This window comes from Dreissena polymorpha, chromosome 9 (genome assembly GCF_020536995.1).
Source record: "Dreissena polymorpha isolate Duluth1 chromosome 9, UMN_Dpol_1.0, whole genome shotgun sequence".
NCBI classification, from domain to species: domain Eukaryota; kingdom Metazoa; phylum Mollusca; class Bivalvia; order Myida; family Dreissenidae; genus Dreissena; species Dreissena polymorpha.
The window spans coordinates 99,211,889-99,224,109 of record NC_068363.1 but is presented as its reverse complement, the minus strand read 5'-3'; the positions used below and the strand labels follow the sequence as shown (position 1 = coordinate 99,224,109).

At 33.8% G+C, this 12,221-nt stretch overlaps 1 protein-coding gene and 1 long non-coding RNA gene across 2 annotated transcripts; one reads left to right on the top strand and one right to left on the bottom strand.

The window, feature by feature from the left end:
* Positions 1-799: 799 nt before the first annotated feature.
* Positions 800-8,005, bottom strand: LOC127846308 (peptide methionine sulfoxide reductase-like). The gene is made up of 4 exons (XM_052377475.1): positions 7,998-8,005; positions 3,202-3,453; positions 2,604-2,748; positions 800-2,208 (listed from the first exon to the last, which is right to left on the bottom strand). The coding sequence occupies exons 1-4, from the start codon at positions 8,003-8,005 to the stop codon at positions 2,131-2,133; spliced, it is 483 nt and encodes a 160-aa protein (XP_052233435.1). The 3' UTR covers positions 800-2,130.
* A 98-nt stretch (positions 8,006-8,103) lies between these two features.
* LOC127845023 (uncharacterized) lies at positions 8,104-9,886 on the top strand. The gene is made up of 3 exons (XR_008033023.1): positions 8,104-8,666; positions 8,784-9,043; positions 9,164-9,886. It is a non-coding gene; the product is annotated as an uncharacterized LOC127845023 (long non-coding RNA).
* Positions 9,887-12,221: the final 2,335 nt, after the last annotated feature.

The following is a 12,221-nucleotide window of genomic DNA, read 5'->3' as shown; positions in this document are numbered from 1 at the left end:
GTTTTGTTGATTTTCTTTATACTTCCTGGTAGAGATTAAGCGGTCATTTCTAATGATAACCTTTTGTTTGTAGGTCTTTTTAAGGAGTATAAAACGCCATCTTTCAGCAAAATAGCGAACATCATCATATATGAGTATAAGACCCATATTCAAAAAAGTGCGTAATGGAAAGTCTTTGAAATGCTTGAAACAAAATTCCTTACAGCACAAAATAATTGCAAGAGTGTGGAAACTTTGAAAGCAAAAGTCTAGTCTGAGAATGCAGTTGAGTAGTTTTACAATAAAGTGAAGATGTGCAAACCACTTTCAACGCCATCAATCCACACATTCCCCAAGTTATTTGCCCTTGGGTTTCACTGACAAAGCAGGTCAGAGATCTAAGTAACATTTGGGTTAAAGTTATAGCTCTAGTTATGAATCTGTTCACCAACAAAAGATGTGTTTGTCAGAAACACAATACCCTCTTCTTCCCAGCTTTGAAGCCATATATTTGACTTTGAAGAACGACCTTGACCTTTCACCACTCAAAATGTGCAGCTCCATGAGATACACATGCATGCCAAATATCGAGTTGCTATCTTCAATATTGCAAAAGTTTAACCAAGGCTAAAGTTTGTGACAGACACATACAATGACAGACAGACACATACAATGACAGACAGACACATACAATTACAGACAGATAAGCCAACAACAATATTCCCCCGATCATTTGATTTGTGGGCATAATAAAAATACTTCTTAAAGTTAAACATGCTACAGTACTCTAAATTACTACCAAGGCAGAAGCAGAGACTAGTTGAAATCTTCATTATTTTATTTATCAACAACAACAACCCATAAATAACAAAATAACAGTACTTATGTAACCACAGTAGTATAGACAATAAGGATGAAACAGTGATATGACTGTAACACATGCACACCATACCAAACTGATGTATATCATGTGATAAAGGATAATGCCCATCGGCCTTTGCCTTACCACAATCAAGGGCTCAAAGTTGATATAGTCTGCATGTAATTGGGGATGATATTACACTGAAAAATGCCAATTATTATTAATGATTTTTGGCTTATCTAGGCTCAAAGTGCTCAAGGTGAGTTATTGTGTTGTTCTGAATCTTTATCAGAATGTTTATCTTTAGAGTGTCTAGACCAAAGTACTAAATGGGGTCAAAATAAGGTAATAACCTAAAAACTATTGTTACCACTCTAAAACCCACACAAATATTTTAGTCTTGAAACTTTGTAAGAATGTTTATCTTTAGAATATCAGAATCTTTGTCTTGGCCAATGCTAAGTGAGGTAAATTTTTTAAGTCAAATGGTTATAAAAGCTAAAACTCAATGCCCCAATTTGTGACCTAACTATGATGAAACTTCCTCTGAATGTTTATCTCTACCATGTCTAGGCTAAATGGGTCACATTCAGTTGAAAAAAACAAGGTCAGCAGGTCTAATCATGGACCTTGAACACACGAGAGTGCTTTTGTGTTTACTATTTTTCAGTACTAAACAAATTGTTCAATGGTTAGAGTTACTTAGGAAACAAACAATGGTAGTAGTGTACATGTAGTATGCAGTAGCATGCCAGAGAATTCATCAATTATATTAGTTGTGATCTGAGAAAACTGGACATAATGCATGTGCGTAAAGTGTCGTCCCAGATTAGCCTGTGCAGTCTGCACAGGCTAATCAGGGATGACGCTTTCCGCCTTTACTGGATTATTGTGTAGAAGAGACTTTCTTTAAACGAAAAATACCATAAAAGCGGAAAGTTTCATCCGTATTTAGCATGTGCGGACTGCACAGGCAAATCTAGGACGACACTTTACGCACATGCATTATGCCCAGTTTTCTCAGAACACGACTCCTATTATTTTCCTCCCCTCGGACTTCACCTAAATCACACCCCTGTATATAGGATCTTACACTTGTTGGAATTTCAATTTTATATGTAAATACTAGCATTTTGACAAAGTAATGTATAATTGCTCAGCCAAGTTAAACGTATCAAGTAAAAATGCTTAAAATGTTATCTTTAACAATTTGAAGATAAGAATATAAAAAACTGTTATTGAACATATCAAAAAAGGTAAACACTATCGTAAACTATGATATGAAGGGTTTAATGAGGCTGCTTCTTCTCTATCTGTTTCCTGATGTAGGAAAGTGAAGCCTCTGGTAAACCAAAGGTTTCTTGTTCCTGAAGAAAAACAATTGTTCTGTAAATCAAGTGTGTATTTTTAACTGAAAAAAGTAAAGTAGGTACAACAGGTGTTATGAGTCTATTTTCCATCAATCTTTTTGCTTACTGTTCATCAGGAAATAATTTTAATAACAAAATTACCATCTGAGTAATATCATGTATAACTTATTTTTAACAGTTTACCCAACAAAAATGTGATTAGGTTTACTAATTGGAATTGTCACATGACTGATAAACTTAACTAAGTATCGCCTTTGAACTGGACACATGTATATAAAATCATGTCATTATTTATTGGCAAATAAACTAATACGATGTGAGCCACATCAAGCATAATTGAGCTATAATTGATAACCAGTATGCATGATATACTATTGTCTTTGTGCACAAACCTTGTTGAAGTCATCCAAGCAACCGAACCCTTCCAGATAGCCATTGAGCCGACATGCCACAGATGACTGGACGAGTTCGCTGTCACTTAGCCCCAGTTTGTCCAGTATCGTTGGATGTTGACGCAAAATATACTTCTGATGGTAGCTGAAGAGACAACAGGAAAGAATGTACCGGTAGACATTGATGTCTATTCAAAGATTAAACTGTTAAATGGTGTTGACTAGAGCTTATGGAAGAAGTGATGCAAATGCATATATTTCCAAAGCCCCATACTGTAGAACTACTATGACAAATATGAAGCAAGTTGTAATAAACCTTTGACAGAAACTTTTAGTTTAAAATTAATACAAATTGAGTAATTATTACCATAGAATAAAACAAAATACACTGGCAAAACGTCATATCATATGAAATATTGCATAAGTGTGAATATTGTATTTTTAAATGTGTAAAACAGACAGAAAGTCAGTCTGTCCATGGTTAATCCAATTTACCCTAACCGCCTTCTTTCTTTCTTGGAATAGAAAAATAGAACTTTTGACCAAAATAAAACTTCTAATATTCAGCTCAAGATGATACAGTACAAAGATCACTCACTTTTCCGCCTCGTAAAATGGTGTTGCCCTGGCAATAGTAGTCACAATTGGGCGCACCAGGTGTTGCTGCTGCGCATCGCGTGTCTTCTCTGCAAGATTGCGCTGCTCCTCATCATGGTAGAAGATTGCTGACATGTACTGGCGGCCATGGTGTGAGGTTGGGTTGTGCCACTTCCAGAAACAGTTCAGCAAAGTTTCGTAGGAGGTTTTGTGAGGATCAAACTCGATATCTACTGTCTCTGTATGGTCACCACTGTAAATAAAAGTATTGTATACAATTGTCATGAAAAAAAGACAAGAGGGCCTGAAAGGTCCAAAGTCGCTCACCTGAGATAACAAGATATTATTGGGACAAATCTTCTGACCAAGTTTCACGAAGATCGGTAAATAAATGTGGCCTCTAGAGTGTTAACAAGGTTTTACTATAGCCATATTAGGAAAAATGACCCGCACCCTGGCAGCCATGTTTTTCAACCAACCGGCATCATTTTTGAACTCATCCAAGATATTATCGGGATGAATCTTCTGACCAAGTTTCATGAAGTTGGACAGTAAATGTGACCTCTAGAGTGTTGACAAGATTTTACCATAGTCATATAAGGAAAAATGCCCCGCCCCTTGAAAGCCCTTTTTTTGAAGCAAACATAATTATTTTCGAACTCATCCAACAAATCATTGGGACAAATCTTCTGACCAAGTTTCATGATGATCGGAAAATAAATGTGACCTCTAGAGTGTTAACAAGGTTTTACTATAGCCATATTAGGAAAAATGCCCCGCCCCTTTGGTGGCCATGTTTTTCAACCAAGCGGCATCATTTTTGAACTCGTCCAAGATATTATTGGGATGAATCTTCTGACCGAGTTTCATGAAGATCGGACTATAAATGTGGCCTCTAGAGTGTTAACAGGATTTTACTATAGCCTTATATAACCATATAAGGAAAAATGCCCCGCCCCTTGGCGACCATGTTATTCAAGCAAACGTAACCATTTTAGAACTCATCCAAGATATCATAAAGCAGTTCTTCTGACCAAATTTCATGAAGATTGGACAATAAATGTGGCCTCTAGAGTGTTAACAAGGTTTTACTATAGCCATATAAAGAAAAATGCCCCGCCCCCTGGCGGATATGATTTTCAACGAAACAGCATCATTTTCGAACTCGTCCAAGATATTATTGGGATGAATCTTCTGACCAAGTTTCATTAAGATTGGACAAAAAATGTGACCTCTAGAATGTTAACAAGATTCTACTATAGCCATATAAGGAAAAATGCCCCGCCCCTTGGCAGCCATGTTTTTCAAGCAAAGGTTACCATTTTTGAACTCATCAAAGATATCAGTGGGACAAATCTTCTGAGCATGTTTCATGAAGATCGGAAAATAAATGTGGCCTCTAGAGTGTTAACAAGATTTTACTATAGCCATATATAGCCATATCAGGAAAAATTCCCCGCCCCTTGGCAGCCATGTTTTTCAAGCAAACGTAACCATTTTCGAACTCATCCCAGATTTCAGAAACCAATCTTCTGACCAAATTTCATGAAGATTGGACAATAAATGTGGCCTCTAGAGAATGAACAAGGCAATTGTTGACGTCGCACAACGGACAACGCACGACAGACGACAGACAAAAGGCAATCACAAAAGCTCACCATGAGCATGTTGTGCTCAGGTGAGCTAAAAATAGCATGTGATGTTTTGAATATATGTTTATATTAAATGGACCTTTTCACGTTTTGGTAAATTTAAAAGAATGTAAAAAATGGAAATGCGAGGAATCAGTAAAACTGACCATTTACAATGTTCTAAAATGTCCATTTTATGCATCTTAAGCTGCTTAGGGATTCTGAGGTCTCAGATTCAATCCCACAGAAAGAGTTTTCTTTAGATCCCCCCTAAGAGACCAAGTAGTGGTTCTACCCAGGACTCCTTGTATAGTCAAAAAGCGTCCAAATCTCTAGAGGAGCCATGCACCTAATGGGAAGAAGAATGTTCTCTTTTTATACAACTGACATGTTCCTGTATGTTGGGTTTGGTGTGGATCCTCCAGAGAAGCCGACTCGGGTCCGTCTCACGCCCGGGGCACAGCCGAACTGCGCCTCCGGGAACCAGAATCAGCTCAGTGCAAATGTCGCTCTTCTAACAGTCCCAGGCATGGTTGCCACTAGTCTAATAAATGATAAATTTTTGAATGTACTGATATTTTTGTAATACATGTATTGCCTACAGCAAAAAAATCTTACTATTCACTATCAGCCCAACCTGTTTTGCTGGGACAAGATTCATCATGTGCGTATGTGTATGTGCATCTGATTTCATATTAGACTATTATGGATAGTTTCCAGTAGATAATATTCTTCCCATAATGTAATAACAAATAATTATAATAAATATCCTGATCTTATTTTTGTGATATTTGTAATCTTATGTAACCGGAATTAGGTCACTGCATGGATGATACAGCAGGATATATATATATCTCCCTTTAATTCAGATGTGTATGTTTAATTTAAACATGTGCATTTTTCTTACGTATTCAAATGAAGTTTGATAAACAATTATTTATATATCATAATATAAGATAATTCAAATACCACACAGTACCTGGCAGTGATACTGTATCATACCCTCTATTATGTAAACAGAAACGTTTAGTTATGCGCTTAATTGTTGTATCTTCAAATAATTTTTATACATTTTGTTTTGATGATACAATGCATATTTCAATATGAATGTGTTTTTAACACAAATATGTGGACAAAACCACTTTACCTGAGACAAAGATCGATGAATAAAATGTAAGTTGACTGACAAGCTCTTCTGTCTGAGATGCAGTTGTTCTTGTGTACATGTATAGTTGTGTGTAGCCAAGTCATCAAACGCCTGTAGCACCCCGATAAAATCAAAATAACCTCTATCGAGTAATACATTTGTTTTGTTATCTTATGTATCGTAATGAAATGGGCTTTTTGTGTGCTTCAAAACATGTGTTTTTTTAATTTAAAATGCAGTTCAAAATGCGTTAAAATGTATTCATAATGATGATTTGCAAACAATTTGGTTTGTGATATGTTTTCGCGACGACAATTTTTCAACAGTTTTAACACGGGTGCCGGTCAACTCGTACCTAAGTCAACTCGCACGGTAGTCAACTCGCACGTTTTTTGGTCAACTCGCACGGCATTTCTGGTCAACTCGCACTTTTCAAAGTCAACTCGCACGCCTCGAAAAAATATACAGAAATAGATGAATGATGTAATATGATCAGTAGTTTATAAGAAGTTTATAAGTAAAAATAATAATAATTATGTCCTTTTTCAATAATCTGAATATACGGTTGTCACATTTAATGGCTCTTTTACACTTGTGGTCAGTGTTTTTCACGGGTTATATGAATGTTTGTAATAGGTGTGAAAGGTCTTATATACAACTAACAATTATTAAAATGGCAAAGCATTAATCAATTAAACTAAATTGGTATGATAATTAATCAGTGATACTTTAATGTTTGTCACAAAATGGAGAATGTTAATTTAGCTTGTAATATAAATGTTTTACTTTTATAATCAGGTGTGTGTTAAATTTAAGAATATTAAAACGAAAATTAGGTGATGTTTGTTGCATGCGGTTATTTCATAATAGATCAAATTTTCTTAGTTATGTATATAAATCGACTAAATTAAAGAATAGGTTATCATTATCAACATATATGTGCTACGGAATACATGCGTTTTTTGTGTGATGGATTATCCGTGTATATTGTGTTCAAGGAATGTGGGTCTAAGGCAGCAAGCAATTGAATGCGATACTCATATGATAGTTGCCAAAAATGGCAACACCGAACATGCGAAACCGGTAAGTACCATTCATGTCATTTGTATACTATAATATTTCAAACAAGTGGAAAAGTGATACTCATTTTCTATAGCGTGTCCATTGCAAAACTTACATTTTCCATTTTCGCGTATTATGTTATTATAACGACCTCTTTAGATTTCTAATTAATGTGAAGATAAACGAAATCGTGGTAGTGGTGTGTTGTATTTCTTATTTCTGATTTGTCATAAAGTTAAGTAGTTATCACAATATACCAGCTTTGCTTGAAGTTATTTAATAAACGTTGTTTATTTGTATTGTATTGTAGATGAATGTTTGTTTTTGTGATACTGTTATCACTCGATCCAATTATTTTTAACCAATATCGGAATATATGTAATTTGCAATTATTAATTCAAATACGTTTAATTGTTCGCGTGTTGATTTATAATAGTGGAAAGTATTTAATTATTTGTATTCTAATTTCTATTGAATTGTTATAAACTTTGTATAAGCTTATATTTTTAACGTTTAATGAGCTATGAAAGATATTGAAAACAGCTGTCACCTAATCAGTAACAATACCCTATTTCTCACCACTAAAATTACAATAAACAGATAATCTGTCAGTCATTCAGAGCTGATGAGAGTACTGATTATCGAGAAGTAGATAAGGCTATTACTGATAGGGTATGGAATACTTAAATAAATATTTTTTATTTGTTCATGCTATACAATTTAATATTTAATTAATTAATGTAGAACCGTAACTCATGTACACATTTTAAAAATGTTGGTAAATTTTATTAAAGTATTAAATAAATAAACATTTGATTCTTGTAAAATTGTATGATTGAGAATTATTGTAAAATTAATCATTGTTTCGTACAACCATGTTTAAATACGTGTAGGTATGATAATCATATATGCGCGGTTTATATGATACTAAGCTAAGCTATATGTATTTGTACTCACGTTGACATTATTGTTATACGTTTTTTTCCTATAATTGTGTGCTCAATAAGTTTTCCATACGAAACGGGATCTTCATTATTTGTTTAACGTCTTAATAATTAATAGTTATTAATAAATATGTGCATGCATTATTTATTTGTTTATTAATTCCATTTTCTATTTATTATTTGTTCATGTATTAAATATTTCTACAACTTCATAAATTACAAGCATGATTTGAACTTCCAAATGGAAAATGTGTTTACAAAATGAGTATTTGCTTTGAGAAACCGGGTCTTAGCGCAAGTGCGTAAACTTCTATTAATTTGATATATTGTTACCCGAAAATAAGATGCACAATTCCGTACATAAAATTAAGCGTTTCTAACAGTATACAATAAATATTTGAGACTTCGTTAATTGAAATTAAATAAATCTTTGTTAATTAGGATTAATTAACTTATTAAATTGAGATAATAAAATATTTCACAAGATTGTAATTTTGATTGGATTATGTTATAGGTGTATAACTATTTGTTAATAACGCACATTGTTGCAAAACCTGCAATGGTTTGAATGTTCGTAACAGTTATGGGGGAAAATGTTTTGTCTTTGTAGGCATTACACAAAAACAGTACTTTGCCGCCATTCGATGACATGGAGACAGAAGACACGCCTGTTAATGAACAGGTATTGTACAACTTTCCATAATTTCTATTCATAGTGTATCGGGACAGTTTGGTATATTTTATTATTTTTACTAGTACTTATCATACACCTTGCTATGGTGCGCTTCATACGTTTCAGATTTCAACGTCTGCACAGAATGTAGCACAGGCGGGTTCCGAGAAGAGAAACGTACGCATACATAAGGAAAATACTGTGTCTGCCGTTCCTACCGGCAGAACACATTCCTGAGATGTTCGAGTCCATGGTCGACATCGCGCCTCACAGATTTGATTGACTTTTGAGCTACATACGCTCAACATGGTTCGTGCCTTCAACTTGGCCTGTGTCCTGCTGGTCGGTGTTCGCCATGAGCATTCGAACCAACAACGACGTGGAAGGTAAAAAAAAATCTGATGCTATTGCCATCTAAACATGTGTTTTATTGCGACTAATTTTATTATGATTTTGTAATGCTAAGTAATGACGAAACATTAATTTCCTTTCAAATTTAACTTCAGGTTAGCACAGACGTCTCAATGGGAGTGCGGGGATTGCCCCTCCCATGTACCTCCTCATCCGCCTTCTTTCTGACGAGGCAAACGTTGCACTTCGGAACGTACAGTTGGTTACGGAGCCAACTGACTCGCTACCAGCGACGGCAGCAGAAAACCATGCAAACCTAGATTGCCAGGTTGTGGTCATTGTACAGGCGGGGCGAGGTATCCGCAACGGCACTACTGAAACAGATGAGCACAAAGTACAAGCACTGCTTGATTGAACTACAATGTAAATATCTTGTAAATGTTGAAATAAAATAAAAATACTTACATGTATCTCTCCTTGTGTATATATTGTAAATCTTTGATTATGTGAACATTTTGAAATAAATATTAAAACAAAAGTATATGGATGTATGTCTCCTTGTGTATATATTGTAAATCTTTGATTATGTGTGAAAATATTGAAATAAATATTTAAAAAAAATTATATAGATGTATGTCGCCTTGTGTATATATTGTAAATCTTTGATTATGTGTGAAAGTATTTAAAAAAAAAAAATAGATGTATGTCTCATTGTGTACATATTGTAAAGCTTTGTTAATGTGTGTAAATATTGAAATAAATATTAAAAGAAAAGTATGGAGATGTAGGTCTACTTGTGTACATATTGTAAAGCTATGATACTGTGTGTAAATATATTGAAATAAATATTACAATAAAAGTATATAGATGTATGTCTACTTGTGTGCATATATAAAGCTTTGATAATGTATATTAATAATGTAATAAAAATTAAACTAATTGTTAAAAAATATATTTTTAAAAGTACTTAAAATGTCAGTTTTAATGTGCCGATAACGTTACATGGTATAAACAATATTTTGTGAATTTTTTTTTTTGTTATTTTGTAAAAAAAATTCAATAAAAAGTTTTAACTAAACTCTGATAGTATTAATCATTTGTTTTTATGCATAAATTACTCATTTAGAACCCATTAATACATCAATATTTTTACTACAGTGCGAGTTGACTTAGGTACGAATTAACTTCCGTGCGAGTTAACCAAAAAACGTGCGAGTTGACTACCGTGTGAGTTGACTTGGGTACGAGTTGACTGTAAACCTTTCACACTGGTCTCACTAGGGCAAAAATCATACAATAAAAAAGTTTAATGTGCAAGGATGTATTATGTAAAAGAATGCTAATCGCCCTGTGGGAATATTTTGTTCTTACTCACTTTAACATGCAATTGCTACTATGTACTCTAATGATGCAGACTATTTGGGATACTTTGTCCGGCTTTAAAGTTCAGCTAACTATGCAATAAATTGAATAAAAATAAATACCCACCTACTGCTGTAAACTTCAAACTTAAAAAAATCTAATTTATTCGCCATGTTCAATTGGCATACATTATGTTCACTTACAGTTTTACATCTGAAAGACCTTCATGTTTTTGTTTGATTTGGACTTGGTTGTACATGCAACACATTTTGTGAAATTATTGCCTTTCTGTAAATTTTACTATTATTGACAGTTGACTGGACTGGAGTATATGCAAACAAGATTTGTGTGAAAAATTATATTTGTCATTAATTATATTTATGTTTTCTCTTGAATTAACTCTTTATCTTTGCAGGTTATGGCATTACTAGCCGGCTTAAAGACAGTAATATCCAGTCTGGCCAGAGGGCCACAATGTCAGTTAAAGAAAAGTCTCACAGTACTTTCATCAGTCAGATCATCTTTGTTACTAACTAATCATCGGCAGCAGAAAGATGTGACAGAAATTTCTTTATTACAACCACAAGGGCTATCTTTAACTCCTCTTCAAGGGATTCTTTTACAGCAGTGTCGAACTTACAAACCTAGGGACAAACTGAAGTTACGTTGTGCTGGGTGTTATTTTGAACGCAGACAGGGCAGACTGTACGTTGAATGCTCAATCAAACCCAGACATAAGCAGATGCAGTTGGTGACAGGTTTAGGGTTCTACAGAGATGAGTACAGCAAAGGAAGGTGGAGAGAAGCTGTTTATTGGAACTATCACAAGCATGATGAGTACTACAGATCAGGTGATAACCAGTGGTCCAAATACAGATGGCTGGGAGACAGGATTGGCAAAGACTTGTAGTACAGAATTGATGTGTTAGTTGTGCTTATTTTTAAAATGATCAATAAATTATAACCTTAAACTAGCCAACTTTTTTGGTACTTTCTATCTCATTTCTGTAAATAAGCAGGTTTATTAGCTTGAAAGCTTTAGTGTTTATTTTGCATTTTGCACTTCATTAAGACATTTAGGAGTCAAATGTGTTGTTCTTTGATTTATTCCATCCTTTAGCAAATTCAAGCAATGAAATAATACTATTAATCAATAACAAACAGTGATGACTTATTAAGCAATCACCTCAGTAGCATATTTATTGTGTCTGGTTTAAACATTTAATTGCAGTTTACCATTCAGGTGATATAAATTACAATATTCAAGTTTTACCTATTTTTATTTGAATATCTGCAAATCGCCTTTGACCATTTACATACAAATAAACATAGTTTACCTTATATTAATAACATAGTCTACCTTTAAAAATTGCCTAAGGAATTTAATTTAAACATTGAATATGTATTTCGCACATTTTAATGGATTCATAGGCTAAGTTTGGTTACTGAAGGTCAAAATTTGTTAAAATTAGGGTCCATTTTATACTTAAAACTATACATAAAACTTTATAGACAGGACAAATTTCTCATTAATGGCTGTATTGAAATCCTTTAAACTCGAAACATTTCTTATTGATATTAAAATGACCTTGTAGACCAAGATCATTGATTGGTAACTTTGGTTTAAAGTTTGTCAAAATGAAGGACCCTTTTATACTTTGAAGTGTGCATGTATAGATAAGGCATATTACAGATTTTAAGTAAGATGTTTCTCTTGAATGGCTAAAGGGATTTCATCAGCACTTACAACATGCTCTCACAATATTAAAATGACCTCATAGGCTTAAATTGGTTACTCTAGTTTGATATTTGTTTGAAATAAAAGCTTTTTACGCTTAGACATGTTTCATG